Source organism: Tursiops truncatus, chromosome 1 (assembly GCF_011762595.2).
Source record: "Tursiops truncatus isolate mTurTru1 chromosome 1, mTurTru1.mat.Y, whole genome shotgun sequence".
In the NCBI taxonomy this organism is placed as follows: domain Eukaryota; kingdom Metazoa; phylum Chordata; class Mammalia; order Artiodactyla; family Delphinidae; genus Tursiops; species Tursiops truncatus.
The window spans coordinates 102198151-102215233 of record NC_047034.1 but is presented as its reverse complement, the minus strand read 5'-3'; the positions used below and the strand labels follow the sequence as shown (position 1 = coordinate 102215233).

Genomic DNA, 17083 nt, shown 5'->3' with positions numbered 1-17083 from the left:
TCGGACGCGCTCGCAGACCACAATCCCCAACAGGCCCCGCGCGTCCGGCGTCGCTTCACGCAGAGTCTTCGCAGGGGGCGGGGCTGCGGCGGGGCGGGGCGTCCCCAACGGCTCCCGCGGCGGTTTGACCTCGGGCCATCTGGGGTTCGCTAGTTTCCTGCGTGGTGTGTCTGGGGTTCCATGCTTGGGGTCCGGCAGAGGGTCCGAAGTTTCCGAACGCAGCGGAGAGCGCGGCGTGCGCCGTCGTCGGTGGGTCTCTCTCACAACTATGACTTGGGTGGTGAGCGACTGCCCCTGGAGGGTGGAAACCCGCCTACCTGAAGGAGTTTTGTTCCTTTCCCTGTCGGTACGCTTGGATGCGTTTCGTCTGGTTCTCGCCCTCGCTGCGCACGCTGCTCTGCAGGGTTGTATTTTAGTTGACGAAAAACCGGAAAGGAAGCTGTCATGTTTTCCTCCACTTCTTCCAGATGAACGAAGGGCCAATTCTGTCAAATTGAGCGTTCTTGGTACAAGACAGTACTATATAAAGCCATGACCTCCTTCCAAAATGAGGAATACTTTTCGACTACAGCCCATCTTTTTACATACAGGGAGTATAATGAACACTTGTTTTTCGGTGTGATGGGTGTGCGTGTGTATACCTACAAAAGCATTGTTACTAGGGCCAAAAGAAGGCAGGACCTGTCTGTAGCCGGATGTGCTTTTCCACGTATGTACAGGCAATGAAGCTAGACTTCATAACTAGTGTCAGTTGAAGGGAGGAGGAATCTTTATTTAATTAATTAATTTATTTATTTAAAATAAATGGCCGCACCTCATGGCAGGCGGGTATCGCTGGCAGGTATCCATCCTGCGCCCCCTGCAGTAGAAGCGCAGAGTCTTAATCACTGGACTGCCGGGGAAGTCCCAGGAATCTTTTTTTAAAGATAATAAATGGCCTACTAGGAAAATGAAAATATGTTTGCATAGCAAACGTTTTCATTGATACTTCAGAAGGGTTAGAGAATTCTTACATGAAAATATACAGAAGATGTTGGACATAAACCTGATTTAGTCGAAACAATGTCGAATGGCATTTTAGAATTTGCCTGAATGTTCGTAACCCTTTTTTCTTTCACCATCCTGTAGGGAACTAGAGATGTTGCAAAGAAAGCAGAATGGGGACCTTAACCATTGACTTGTGTTTGGGAGAGTCTTCTTATTTAAGCAGAAGCAAATTTGTGGAAACAAAAGAGGAAAGAGGATAGAAACATTTTCTCTACTAAGATTCCATAGCGTCTCATTTAATTTCCTGCCAGTTTCTTCCAATAAGGTGAGAGTTTTCTTTTTAATCTTCCTCCCTACATCTGAGAAATTTTGAGTGTGGAATGAATTTGTCATATTATTTTAGCTAGGTGAGGGGAAGGAAGGGCAGTTTAGTAATCATTTATTCATTGAAAATGTTGAGTTTCACTAAGTGCCTTATAGTCCTGAATATAATGCACAGGACTCCTAACCTTTTGGAGCTTGAGATGTGGTCAGAATTCTAGAAGGGTGATGAAAGAGATGCTACAATGACAAAGGTAAATAGTATCTGAAAGAGGAATGTAATTTTAAGATTATGCAAGAAGATGTATAGGAGTAGTAGAGATTATAAAGCCTTCATCTTAATTGTATTATTAATTCATGATAATTATGTATATTAATTAACAGTAAAAGGCGGTACTTTATCATGATTTTTTATGTGCAAAGCTACTTAGTAGAGAATTTCACAACCCTTGAGATACCGATCAGTTGAAGAAACAAAAGCTTTTCTTCATATATTTCTGTGAGTTAACCTGCTAAATGTCATTTTGATCTCTGTGGTTGTGATGTGAATGTGAGTGTGTGGTTTTAAATTTTCTAACCATGGCGAATGGGAGATGGGGATAAGCTTTCTGTGATAATAAATTACCTTTAAGAAAATATGAGGCCTTCCCTGGTGGCGCAGTGGTTAACAATCCGCCTGCCAATGCAGGGGACACGGGTTCAAGCCCTGGTCCGGGAAGATCCCACATGCCACGGAGCAGCTAAGCCTGTGTGCCACAGCTACTGAGCCTGTGTGCCACAACTACTGAGCCCGTGAGCCACAACTACTGAGCCCATGTGCCACAACTACTAAAGCCCGTGCGCCTAGAGCCCATGCTCTGCAACAAGAGATGCCACTGCAATGAGAAGCCTGTGCACCGCAATGAAGGGTAGCCCCCGCTTGCAACTAGAGAAAGCCCATGCAGCAACAAAGACCCAACGCAGCCAAAAAAAAAAAAATAGAAAAAAAAAGAAAATATGAATGACTGTAATGATACCAGTTTTGTCAGATGTTCACAGCTGTAACATGATTATGTAAGTTTGAACACTTCATACTGAAAATCTATAATAAATAAGAAAACTACAGTGAGACATAATTGAAAGATCTTTGGATCCTGATGACCTAGGTTCAAATATTGCTTCCACCATTTACAGTTTGTGTGACCTTGAGCAAGTTATTTGTCTCATTCTTAGTTTCTTCATCTTTAACATGGAATAAAAACACTTAGTCTACACAATTGTTAGAAGATTAAAGATGCTTAGAAAAGGGGAACTTTAATAACTAGTCCCTGGCTATAATGAAAAATTGATTCACTGAAATTCTGTTGAACTTTCCATTATAGCTTAACACGCTGAGAAATTCATTGTTGCTGGGTGTTTTGTTTCATTTTGCTTTGTTTTAAATTAACCATGAAAGATTTCACAACATTTGAAATAGAAAAATAATGAGTTAAAATTTACTTAGTGTGAGAGTATTTTGACTGACACCACAGATTCTTTCAGGCAAGGTATAAGAAATTCATTTCTTTTTTTAGGAAATGGAGTCTAGTTCCTCAGACTACTATAATAAAGACAATGAAGAAGAAAGTTTGCTGGCAAATGTTGCTTCCTTAAGACGTGAACTGAAGATAACAGAATGGAGTTTGCGGAGTTTAGGGGAAGAGTTATCTAGGTGAGTGAGTAAAATTACATGTACAATTCTGAGTAGGACTTTAATTTATGAATGTAAAATGTGTGAATATCATTATTATATGATGTGTTTCTGATGTGTCCAGAGTAGAGAATAATGTTCTATAATTAAAAAAAAATAATTTGAGTATAACTTTCAGTTTAGGAAAAAGAACTATTAGAGAAGCACTTACATATTAAGACCTTTAATATATTAGGACTCAGTCCCTGGTGGCACAGTGGTTAAGACTTTGCCTGCCAATGCAGGAGACACGGGTTCAGGCCCTGGTCCGGGAAGATCCCACATGCCGTGGAGTAACTAAGCCCATGCACCACAAATTTTGAGCCTGTGCTCTAGAGCCAACGAGCCACAACTACTGAGCCTGCGTGCCACAACTACTGAAGCCTGCACGCCTAGAGCCTGTGCTCCGCAACAAGAGAAGCCACCACAATGAGAAGCCCGTGCACCGCAATGAAGAGTAGCCCCCGCTCACCACAACTAGAGAAAGCCCGTGCGCAGCAACGAAGACCCAGCGCAGCCAAAAATAAAAATAAATAAATAAAATTTAAAGAATATATTAGGACTCAGGGTATAAAATATATGTGTAGGCTTAATTAATCTTTTATTATTATGGCTGTTTTTTGAATCTTAAGTAATCCTAGCATAGAGGCTCCAGAAACATAGATTGCTAGTTTAAAACTAATTATGGTTTATTTAAAAATTTAGTTGAAATGCCTTAAGTTCATTTCTGGAATCTGATTTTCAGCAACATTTCAGGTGCTTTTCTTTCTGTTTTCTTATTTAATGTATAGAAATTTAGAGTGAATACTTAAAGTACCTAAGAACTAAAATGTATTTTTTCTTTTTTTTCTAGTGTTAGCCCACGTGAAAATTCTGGTTATGCCTCTAATCTCTCAAGGTCTGAAAGGCTCGTTCTGGAAGATCTTTCTCAGCCTAGCCAGCTTGGACTTTTGAATTACTCACCTTATAAAAAAGTTTGTAAAATGCCCAATAGTGGTACTGATTTTCAAAAAAAGCCAAGAGATAAGGTTATTATTTTTAGACCTGCCTACTTAAAAGTAGTTTTAGTTTTAGACCTGTCTACTTAAAATGCTTTTTCTTTGAATTCTTTCTTCAAATACCTTATTCATGTTTTCCATAGTTTTTAGTACTCCAGACTCTTTGAATTTAAATATAATGGTTCTTGTTCTGTCCTAACAAGAGAGCAGTTATTTTGGTGTATTACTCTATTTTAAAACTTCTATATTTATTACCTTTTTGCAGTTAATCTTGTTTTCTCAAGTAAATTGTAACCCCCTTGATTTTAGTACTGTACCATGTACGTAATAGGTAATCATGGCTTATTAAGTGGTTAAAGTGTACTTACTGTTTAGCCTGGATCAGGTGCTCCATTCATTATCTCTAAATTTTGTGGATGATTTTAGACATCTTTCCTGGTCTTGAACTCACTCTCCCTCTTTTTTATTTGGCCGTATTATCTATCTCCCTATGTATACTCCTCTTCCTTACTCAACCCTTTTATCTCTTTTTCCACTCTCTTCCTCCTAGTTTTTATTACCCCATTGACAGCATGCATATATACATATGGTTGCATATGTACATCGTACTCTTTCTTGATAAAAATTTCCTCTTCCCACCTCAGAAAGCCAGCAGTTGAGAGATTTTCTTTTTGTAAGGAAGCTGCTTGATGAAGCTATCTGAGCCTACATTTTAGAAAATGAATTCAAATTCCATGTCTACAAAGATTATGTAATTTTGGGAAATTTGATCTCTACCCTAATTCAAATTGCTGATTGTTTTTATTATATATAAAAACATTGAAATCATTGTGTTTTACCCTAAGCAGAATCACAGGTTACATGACAAATCAGAGGGGGAAAAATATTGGTAATGCTTATTAAAGATAAAGGGCTAATCTCTTTGATATGTAAAAAGCTCCTAGAAATAAGGAAAAATCATCAACCCAATGGAAATATGGGCAAAAGACATGAATGGAAAAGGAAATTAAAACAAATAAAAAGATGTTCAATCTCAGTCACAATAAGAGAAATTCACTACCAGAATATTAAACATCCAGATATTTGACACTATTTTGTTGGTGATATTAGGGGGAAATAGGCATTCTCATACATTGCTGGTAGAAATGCAAAGTGATACAACCTCAGTGGAGAGGCATTTGGTAATATTTACCAAAACCACAAATGCGTTTACCCTTAACTTGGAAATCCCATTTCTGGAAAAGTACCTGTATAAGTACAAAACAAGGCATTGTTTGTCATAACAGAAGACTAGAAGTATCTCATTTGTCTAGTTGGTTGAATAAGCATGCAATAGAAACTGCAGCTAAGGGGGTTAAAAAAAAAAAAAGAATAGGAGTTTCTCAGTGAATTGATTGTGGAGGGATTGCCAGGATATGTTGTTCAAGTGAAAAATGCAAGGTGCAGAACAACATACATACTCTTCTGGTTTTGTATTAGGAGCTATTGGGGGCGGGGTGGGTAATTTGTATTGCTTGTATATGCGTATGGAAACACTAGAAGACTAGGTTTAAGATCCTAACTTAATTAATGACTCTCCTATATAAGGAGTTTCCTATTTTTTGCTGATTGATGTTATATAAAAATTTATAAACAAGAAACTTGTAAAAATGGTTACCTATCTACTAAAGATGGGAATGATACTTCTGTATGTACTTTTTAAAAATATATAATTCTGACTCTGAATTGCATAAATATATTATTCAAAAAAATAAAATTAAATGTTTTGAAAACCTCAACTCCCATGAAAATTAAAATAATTTATTGTAAAATATATATTCAAAAGAGTATAATAGAAATATACAAACGGTTAAATAATAATTTATCCATTTTGTTGTTTGTGGGCATTTCATTTCTTATCATTTTTATGTCTTTAATCTTCAGGTGCAAAAGTGTAAAAGTTTCTATCAGATTTATACCCAGGAGTAGTATTGTTGAGTCTTAGCATGTTCAGCTTTACTGGATAATACCAAGAACTTTTCCAAAGTATACCACTGTTTTCCAGGCTGAACTTATTTATGTACATGTTCACCAGCAGTGGAGGAGAGAGTGCTGATTGTCTCATATCCTCACCAACACTGACTGAATATCTTAACCCATTTTTCTGAGCTACTTAGTCATTTTATTGATAATTGTTCATTATTTCCATTAATTACATGTAATGCTTAATGAAATAATTCAAAATAAATTGTTCTTTTTCATTTTTCAGATGTCTTTTTCATCTTCTACCCCTGTGGATCAGGAAATCAAAAGTCTTCGAGAGAAACTTAATAATCTTAGGCAACAGAATGCTTGTTTGGTCTCACAGAATCATTCTTTAATGACTAAAATAGAGTCTGTCCACTTTGAATTGACACAGTCAAGAGCAAAAGTATGTTTCTTGAAGTGGTGACTATGCCAACAGAAAATAATTGTAATCATCTTAAGATTTATAATTGGAAAATATTCCTTGTATTGCCTTAATGTGTTATGTATAATAATTTTTATTATGATATAGTATCAACATGTTATAGAATCAATTTTATGTGAATTTAATATCTGAAAATTATTTAGGGGAACTTGTATAGCCTATGCATTTAGATAATTCAGAACTTCTTAAAATCTTAAGATTATCAATTTGTGTGGTTTTACTTTGTGTACAAAGGAAATATATAGCTTACTTATCTTTCTTCTTAAAATAATACATTCTCATTGCTGAAAACTTCAAAAATAGAGAAAAGAAAAGGGAGAAAGATAACCCAGTTTCCACCATCTAGAAACTGCTTTTATTGGTTTATTACATAGTTAAATATTACATGTTTGAATAGTTTTTTTTTCCTGGAATTGTATTATACTTCTTACATAGTCTAAGCAGTTTTGGATGCATTTACGTAGCTTTTCCAACAATCATTTTTAATATGACTTCTTTTTTTTAATATTTATTTTATTTATTTATTTTCCTAATTTTTTTTGGCTGCATCAGGTCTTTGTGGCACACGGGATCTTTGTTGAGGCATGCGGGATCTTTTTGTTACGGTACATGGTCTGCTTGGGTTTCTGTCTAGTTGTGGTGCTTGGGCTTCTCTCTGGTTATAGCACGTGGGGCTCCAGGGTGCATGGGCTCTGTAGTTTGTGGCATACGGGCTCTCTTGTTGAGGCGCACAAGCTCAATAGTTGTGGTGCACGGGCTTAGTTGCCCTGCGGCATGTGGGATCTTAGTTCCCCAACCAGGGATCGAACCTGTGTCCCCTGTGTTGGAAGGCGGATTCTTTACCACTAGACCACCAAGGAAGTCCCCAACAATCATTTTTTATGGTAGTATTATGTTTCCTTATGTGAGTATACCATAATTTAATTAATAGCTCCCCTGTTTATGTGGTTTCCTATATTTTTCTATATGATTGGTATACAAAAAATTAGAAGAAACCAAAATGTCCAATAACAGAGACATGGTAAAGTAAATTATGATATATCCATATAATGGATTGCTACTAAGCTTTTTTTTTTAAGGTAAATGCAAAGTTGTTTGACTTTTATAGAAGTTTGTAAGGTTTAAATGATATATGTAGAGGCACTTAGAATGGTGTCTGCACAGTCAACACTCAAAAACTTACCTAAAATATTTAGTGGTAGAAAAACATTACAGAGCAAAACACATACACATACATGCACACACACAATAATCTGTTTTGTTTTTTATAAAATGAGCACGTGTCTATGTGTGTGTATGTATATAGATATGCATATGACATATATCAATATAAGGACAGAAGGACTGCTCCACAATATTGTTGATAACTTTGGAAACGGTTGGAGGGTCATAGTGAAACTTTCACTATTTACTTTTTCAATGTATTGTTTTAAGTAGTAGAGTTATGGAAGGTCTTTATTTTGTACTTTTCAAACAAAACAAAGTACTATTGAGCCTAAGGAGAAAAAATGCTTCAGTGAACATAAAACTTTTTTGTTGTTTGGGATTATTTCTAGGTTAGATTTCCAGAATGGTCAAATCACAGGGAAATATTTTTTTCAGGCATTTATTGCACTCTGTCTACATTCCGTATTATTATTTTTTTAGACATATCTATATTTTTAAATATCTTTGAGGGAAAATTATTTTGTTTTTCTTGATTTCTTGTGAAGTTTACCTTTTCAGTGTGTCATTTAGATTTCTTTTGTTGTGTCTGTTTACCTTTTCTGTTTATTAATTGTATTTTAATTTTTCAATCAACTGTAGATTCTTTTTAAAGTCATAGAGGCTTAATTATTTAAAGTCTAAGAGATATTAAAAGAGTTTTGCTAATAATTACTGAACTATTAGCATTTTGTTCCTTTCTTTGAGCATGTAAATACACCAGTGTTTATTCTAGGCAGTAAGAGATATTTGTGTTTTACTTCCCATCTCAGCTTTTTCTAAATTGCCTGATGAAATATTTTTTAGGGAGGCTGCCTTTTCCAGGGCAGGTCTTAGCTTTGATTTTGCATATGTGCTACTGTTGGAAACCTTTTGCTGAAATTCCCCATTGTACCGATCAACATATTCATAATTTACCTTTTAGCAGTGTCTGTACAGTAGTTACACTTCTGGAGACTGTCATCTTGTTCTCTCTGAGCTTATTGCCCTTTAGACCTGCTGCCCAGCTGCTCTCCTGGGACTTCTCTTTGATGTTTTTCTAGGTTGGGTCTATTGTTTCCTTGATCCCATGTCATTTTTCTTGGTTTGCTCTTTCTTTAGTTGGAGCATGTTTCTGGTAGCTTCCTTGTCTGTCTGAAATTTCTTAAGTTCTCCCCCACACTTGATTGAATTCTAGGTTGAAAATTATTTTACCTCAGAATGTTTAGGACATTGCTTTCTTGTCTTCTATCCTCCAGTTTGTCTCTAAAGCATCTGATACCATTGTGAATTACTTTTCCTAGTGGGTAATATATTTTTTCATTTGTTTTTCCACTTATGTTTTTAGGAATAGACCTCTGTTATTTATTGTGCTGGGTACATGAAGACCCTTTTAGGCTGAAATCTTGTGTCCTTTGGTCCCTGAATTTTTTCTTATGTAATCTTTGATAATTTTCTTCACTCTGTTTTCTTTCTTCTATCTTTCCTAACCTGGATTGGTACTCTAAATCTTTCAAGTTTTTTCCTGGTATTTTCCATCTCTTTGTCTTCCTGTGATACTTTTTCTGTGATTTCCTCAACATTGTCATCCTATTGAATCTTTTATTTTTGGCTTTCATAATTTTTCATTTTCTGGAGCTTTTTCATTTTCTCTGATTGTTTTGTGTTTAATAACATCCTGATGCAGTATCTTCTCATAGCTCTCTGAAGATTTAATGATTCTGTGTGTTTGTGTGTGTGTATATGTTTGCCTGGCTGCTGCCAGTTGCTTTTTTCTTTTGTTTTGACCTCTGACTTTTGTGATAGAAGCTTTCAGATATTGGTGTTTTGGCTATTTGTATTTAAGAGAAGGCACTTAAATGCTCTTTGGAAGCTCTCTGTGCAAAGGTGAAGTTTGTTGTCCATTGGGCTTCATTTGTTGGTGATGGTTGAGAAGATGGCTCTTTTGTAGAGAGATATCTCCCTTCCCCCATCCAACATCCATATGTGAGGTCTTTTTCTTTGGAGCTCTTGAGTTTCTCCAGCAAAGAATCCTTTGATTTCTTACCTGTGGGGTAGTCCCAAATGAGGTGGGGTAGGAAGCTAGAAGCTGACTGTTCCTTATTAATCTCTTTGTTTTTAACTCTTCCTCATCCCTGATCATCATTCCATGTAATGTCTCAAGAGTCTCAAACCTTTCCTGTTCAATTCTCCAGATTATAATAATAACTTTCTATCTCTTCTTGGTAGGCCATCATGTGACTCTTGGTGTTCTGAGAGTAGGAAAAGGAGGGACTCATCAACAGAGTTAGAACTATATCCCAAGTTTTCTATCCTGGACCTCATCCCTGCCCTGTACTATTATCTCATGCTTCCTTTTCGGGGGGATAATTAGTTCTCTTACTGGTATTCTTTTCCAGATACCATTTAGGTTGTGGATTTCTACCATCTTACGCTCTTCATATTCCAAGTTGTAGGATTACTATGCTTTTCTGTATTTTCTAGGTTTTCTCTAGTAAGCATGTATTCTAAAATTAGGTTTTAAATAACAACAAGGTTCAGTAAGTATTTTTATGTGATTTTGAAATTTAATTTTCTAATGTATGTGAAATTTATCTTTTTAGATAAATTTATCTTTAAATTAGTCTGTAGAGGTTCTCTTTTTTTCGCCAAATAACTAACCAGTTATCTTGGGATGTTAAGTTGAGGGTAATGGCAGGAGCTTACATGCTGAGACTGGCTTGTGATGATGACATGCCCATATAAATTGATAGATAAGATGAGCTTCACAAACAATGAACAATGACTGGGGAGTTCTACTGAACCCCTGTCAGATGGTAAAAGAAACTAAGGACAAAGTCGATTAATTTATTTTGTGAAGAAAGTGCTCTAAAAGTTATTTGTTTTAGGTTTCTATGCTTGAATCTGCTCAACAACAGGCAGCCATTGTACCAATCTTAGAAGAACAGATTATAAATTTGGAAGCAGAAGTTTCAGCCCAAGATAAAGTTTTGAGGTAAAACTTACAGCTTTAAAATATTTATTTTCTACTTTTACTTTTTGACGTATCTTGTTAAAATTTGTCCCCCACCCCAATAAATCCATATTGGTGTATAGACTGTCTTAGTTAGAACTTGTTGATTCTGTTTTCAGTCCATCATAACTCCTCTTGGCTGCAGGATACATGCAGTATATAGGGGCTAAAAAAGACTAAATCTAAGCTGAGATGCTTATTTATGTGTTTTCATTAATATGAATTAGTTTGCTTGTTGCCCTACATAGTAATATGTACTCAGTACTTCGATGGGAGTTCAAGAAATAAAATACAAGGAATCAGGCACTTTATAATTTATCTTCCTCTTCTGCTATGAATAAAATGAGAAATATATGCATACTAAATAGCATATTGCTCCATTTTAGTGATTCTCAAAAGAGTAGTTCTGGGACCAGCAGTATGAGCATCATCTGGGAACTTGTAAGAAATGCAGATCTCAGTTCCTGTCTCAGACTTATGGAGTCACAAACTCTGGGAGGTGGGACCCAGCAATCTGTGTTTTAACAAGTCCTGCAGATGATTCTGATGCACACTAAAGTCATCTCTCATGATCATCAGAATTTCATAATTTTCTTTGTAATACATGTTAAGTTTATTCCTAGGTATTTTATATTTTTGGTTGTTGTGAATTTGTTCTTGTTCTGTTCATTGATAGTATATAGGAAGGCTACTGCTTTTTGTATAATACTATAATTATTTTGTAATTGGACTATTTGTCATACCTTTAATTAATTCTAATTTTTGTTTTGATTCTCCTGGGGTTTTCCAGGTAGCTAATGATATTATCAGCAAAAAAAAAGAATTTTGTCTTTCTTTTCCAAAATTTATACTTACTACATTTTCATTTTAGCTTTTTGCAACTGTCAGAAAAATCACTGGATATAGTGGTGATAACAGTCATACTTATCTAGTTTCTGAAATATATCTAATACTTCTAGTGTCTGATCATTAAATAGGATATAATCTTTTATTTCAGATATATTTATCATCTGATAGAAGTATCCTTTTATTCCTTATGAAAACTAATAGTTCACAAGTGATGAATATGCCTTTTGTCTTTCTCTTGTTAAATATTTGTTTCTCTTAACTCAGTGATTTAAACTAATAGAATTCCTGATGTTGAACTATTTCTTGCTTACCTGAAACAATCTCTTCAACAGCCTTTAAAAGTATCTTTATTTTATAGAGAGGCAGAAGATAAATTACAGCAGAGTCAGAAAATGGTGACTGAAAAGGAACAGAGTTTGCAGAAGTCCCAAGAGGAATGTATAAAGCTGAAGGTAGACTTATTTGAACAAAGTAAACAAGGAAAGAGGTATGTGTTTTTAAAGCAAATAATTGTTTTTGTAGGGGAGAAACAAAGAATATAGTACCTGTTTAAAATTCTACTTAGTTTTTGAAGTGAAAAAATTTCAGAAATTTGGCAGTAGAAAATTTAATGTTCTTTTTTGTCCGTTAACTTTTTAAAATTTTTGATTAAAAATTTCACATGTGGACTTTATGGTATTGGCATTTTGAATTGGGATTAATTCCTTAAAGCCCGATAATGATTATCAATGAAATGATACTTACTTATTTCTGAAATTAAATTCATGAGAAAGTGTGGTTATTCTTCCTTTAGGAATACATAAGTAATGCAAAAATATCTATTTTGTATAAACCATATCTTAAGATAAAGTTTTCTAGTTAGCTTTGACCATATCACCATTAACTTTGAATGTTAACTTTTAAACTAATAAAGATGAAAAATTTTTTAGTTTAAGGAGATTTTACAGTATAATAATGTAATTATAGCAGCTTTTACACAGGGTAAAATCATAATTTGCATTTTTATCTTCTCTGGCAACAAAAATATGTTTTAAAAATTTCTTCTATTATATAAATGTTATGAAGAAAGTGTTTTTTGAAAAGTTGTCATACATAGATAAATATTTGTGTGTGCATTTAAACTTCTAAAAACTGCTCAAAACCCATCTATTTCATTTTTTCATTAAAATGAGTTTGGAAGAACATTTTCTCAGCAGTATTTGGTTAGTATAGTTCAGCTTACAATATATATTTGGTAGGCAATATTACTTAGTGGAAATGTTTAGGTTTTGGAGTCAAACAGCCAGTTTTTACCTCTAAGTGACTTCGTTACCTTGGGAAAACTATTTAACCTTCTTGAACCTCAGTTTGTTCATCTATTAAGTCAAGATGATATTGTCTTGATGTGAGGAATAAATGAAAAAAGAAATGTAAGGTGCTTTGTAAATAATAAACACTAACAAATGTAGCTATTGTAAATGTAAACTGTGTGATTAAATATTCTGAAATTCAGGCTTTACTTACTCAGGTGAGCTTTTTATACATGATAATTTAAAATAATAAGATAATAATACATGAAGACAAGCCTTACAATGTAGCTAAAAAAACGTACAGAGAAAGAGTGACTAGTTCTCTCTGTAGAACTTATACAAGAGATGATTTTTAGGGTAGGGTATTGACTACGCTGTCATAAGGTGAATAAGTAGGGATGGACACGTTCTGGACAGCGTGTGCAAAGTCATAGAAGTATAAAAGAACATCATTTCTGGGCTTCCCTGGTGGCACAGTGGTTGGGAGTCCGCCTGCCGCTGCAGGGGACACGCGTTCGTGCCCTGGTCCGGAAAGATCCCACATGCCGCGGAGTGGATGGGCCCGTGAGCCATGGCTGCTGAGCCTGTGCGTCTGGAGCCTGTGCTCCGCAACGGGAGAGGCCACAACAGTGAGAGGCCCGCGTACCGCAAAACAAAAAAAAACAAAACAACAAAAAAAAAAGAACATCATTTCTGAAGAACACTAGGAGTTTTGTGTACTTATAAATGGACAGGTGTAGTAGGATTTGAGGAAAAAGACAGGCTTGGTCCAGACTAAATGGCTTTGTGTTTTATGCCAAAAGATTTGTGTTTTAACCTGGAGAGGATAAATAGGCAATTGAGATTTTTAGGTAAAGATGTGACATGAAGACTCTTGGAGCTTTTTGAGGAACTAGAATGAAGATAGGCATTCTGAAAATGAAAGATCAAAACCTTTGCAAAGACTTTTCTTTGGGTGATGATTAATCATAATGGATTAAAAAGCCAGTATAAAGGCGGAGGTTGTTGAGCTTTATGCTGTTTATAAGAGACATACTTAAAACATAAGGACACAGGATAAACAACACAGTCCTACCTATAGGACAGGGAACTATATTCAATATTCTGTAATAAACCATAATGATAAAGAATATGAAAAATATATATGAATAACTGAGTCACTTTGCTGTACAGCAGAAATTAAACACAATGTTGTAAAAAAAAAAAAAGAAAAAAAGAACCACATAAGGATACAGAAAAGATGAACTCAAAGGGATGAAAAGAAATGTTTCAGGCAAATAGTCACCAAAACAAAGTAGGTATAGCTATATTAATATCACACAGAATAGTTCTAAGTGCAACAAGCATTACTAGAGTTAAAAAGAACTCATATATATAATGTTTAGGTAACACTTAAGCAGGAAGCTATAAAGATTCTAAACTTCTATTTAATAATTTAGTCCCAAAATACTTAAAACAAAATTTCAATGAACAAATCTGTAACCATACAGGGAACACTTTTACACATTTACTAGAATTGTGAGATTAAGCAACAAAAAAGTAAGAAGCTGAAGAGTTGAGTGATTAATAATCTTGATCTAATGGATGTATGTATGGAAGCCTGTAGCCAACAATTTGAGAATTCACATTCTTTCAGGCACTCGTAGAACATTTATAATTTGTTACCTCACTCTGCCAGAAAGCATGAATTTTAACAAAGATAAAAATATTTGTGTCATACATATCACCTTCTCAGACCACAGTATAATTAAGTTATATATAACAACCCCGCCCCCCCACCCCCAAATCATGTATGTTTGAAAATTTAAAATCAACCTTCTTGCTATTCATGGACCGTTGAAGAAATTATGAAAATTAGAAGACTTAGAACTGAGTGATAGAAAAAATATTGCAGCTTGTGTGCTGCAGCCAAAGATATTCTCAGAAGAAAATTTTTAGTCTCCTGTGCGTGTATTAAAATTAGTATGTGAGGGACTTCCCTGGTGACACAGTGGTTAAGAATCCGCCTGCCAATGCAGGGGACCTGGGTTCAAGCCCTGGTCCGGGAAGACCCCACATACCACAGAGCAGCTAAGCCTGTGTGCCACAACTACTGAGCCTGCACTCTAGAGCCCACAAGCCACAACTACCGAGCCCATGTGCCACAACTACTGAAGCTCGCACACCTAGAGCCTGTGCTCTGCAGCAAGAGAAGCCACCACAATGAGAAGCCCACTCGCCGCAACTAGAGAAAACCTGCACACAGCGACAGAGACCCAACACAGCCAAAGATAAATAAATAAAAATAAATAAATTTATTTTAAAAAATAATAAAATTAGTATGTGAATGAGCTAAAACATTCAATTTATGTAGTCAGGAAAAGGACATAAAGAGCTTGATCAAAAGAAAAATAGGGGCTTCCCTGGTGGCGCAGTGGTTGAGAGTCCGCCTGCCAATGCAGGGGATGTGGGTTTGTGCCCCAGTCTGGGAAGATCCCCCATGCCACGGTGCGGCTAGGCCCGTGATCCATGGCCTCTGAGCCTGCGCGTCTGGAGCCTGTGCTCCGCAACGGGAGAGGCCACAACAGTGAGAGGGCCAAAAGAAATATAGAAGTGATTAAATAATAAAGATAAGGGTGAAATAGAAAACAAAGAAGCAATAGAGAATCCCCCAAACCTAAATCTGGTTCTTTTCACAGTGACCAAGGTAATGGGCATCAGACAAGATTAATCTAAGAGAAAAGGCATAAAAACCAATATTGGAATTGAAAAGGAACTCCTGAGTTACAGATTTAGCTATGATTTAAGAAATAAGACTAAGTACTATGAACCGTTTTAAGATAATACATTTGAAAACTTAGACTAAATAAATGATTTCCCAACAAAGTTAAGTTTAACAAAACTAACTTAAGCATAAATTGAAAATCTTGGGGATTTCCCTGGTGGTCCAGTGGCTAAGACTCTACGCTCCCAATGCAGGGGATCCGGTTTGATCCCTGGTCAGGGAACTAGATACCACATGCCGCAACTAAGAGTTTGCATGCCCCAACTAAAGATCCCACATGACACAACTAAAGACCCCCACATGCTGCAAGTAAAGATTCCACATGTGACAACAAAGATCCCGCGTGCCACAACTAAGACCCGGTGCAGCCAAATAAATAAGTAAATAAATGAATGTTTTAAATAAATTGAAAACCTTAATAGTTGTTTAGCCATTAAAGGTATTGAATCAATCATTAGAAATTTCCCCACAAAAAAATAAAATAATCAAAATGATGATGACGAAAGGAACAGTCCCACTATGGCACATGGTGGCTAAAATGAAAAAGACTCACAATATCAAGTTTTGAATTTGTAGAGCAACTGGAATTCAAATATATTTATAGTAGGAGTATAAATTGGTAGAACCACTTTGGAAAACTATTTGTCAGTATCTACTAAACCTAAATGTAAGTCACCCTATGATCCAGCATCTACTCCAACAGAAATGAAGACCTGTATCTATCAAAAGACATGTACAAGGATGCTCAAAGTAGCTTTATTAATAATTGCTAAGTGTTCATCAACAACAGAATTAATAAATATATTCATTCATATTCTGAAATGTATGCATCAGTGAAAAAGCAACTATAGTTCTTTAACAACAGGGACAGATACTACAGATGTTAAGCAAAGGAAGCCAGATGCAAAAGAATACTGTGTATTTCCTTAAGAAATCAAGAATAAGCAAAATTAATATATGGTGTTAAAAGTCCAAATAGTGTTTACCTTTTTAGGTGAAGAGTATTGACTGGGAGGGTGCACAAGGGAGCCTTTTGAGTGCTGGAAATGTTCTATATTTGATCTGGATAGTAGTTATGTGGGTACATACATATGTACAAATTCATTCACTTAAGATGTGAGCACTTCACTCAATAAAAAATTAAAATAAAATAACTATAAGTTAAATCTGAAAAAATCTACAGAAGATAGGTACAATCTTAATGGAGGTTTAAAAATGTACTCAGGATTTGTTTTAATCAGGTATGGCAAGATAGGCATGGAAATGGATGTCATAAATGAAGAAGTTTTTATACTCACAGATTACTAGAAATAGGAGACATGACATGTCATGTAGAGGGACCACACAGGGAAGTATCAGGGTTGTTCAGAAGGCAGAGGGAGTTGGGAAGAAAATATGAACAGGAGGTTTTACTGTGGTTTCTGTGGGAAGAAATGGTTGAGGTAGGGTGTTCAGCCTTCGGATTGGCTAGTATGAATAATCTCAATGGGCAGAAGTGTAAGACTGTCCTGAGTGGTCTAGTA

General features: G+C 35.6%; 1 protein-coding gene across 16 annotated transcripts in view; it reads left to right on the top strand.

Annotated features, from left to right (window-relative positions):
* The window catches only part of CCDC18 (coiled-coil domain containing 18), a 126492-nt gene that overhangs the window by 623 nt on the left and 108786 nt on the right, over nt 1-17083 (top strand). For 10 of the 16 annotated variants that reach the window (XR_004528209.2, XR_012334511.1, XR_004528208.2 and 7 more), the window contains exons 1-7: nt 93-249; nt 1129-1312; nt 2862-2998; nt 3870-4044; nt 6263-6424; nt 10534-10640; nt 11866-11994. Coding sequence is in view for 13 of the 16 variants with exons in the window: in XM_033863431.2 (XP_033719322.1) it covers nt 2865-2998; nt 3870-4044; nt 6263-6424; nt 10534-10640; nt 11866-11994 (707 nt within the window). In the remaining 3 variants the exon portion in view is untranslated. Of the gene's footprint in view, nt 1-92; nt 281-1128; nt 1313-1996; nt 2362-2861; nt 2999-3869; nt 4045-6262; nt 6425-10533; nt 10641-11865; nt 11995-17083 lie in introns of those variants that run through there. The other 6 variants (XM_033863408.2, XM_033863407.2, XM_073810856.1 and 3 more) reach the window with 5 other exon arrangements.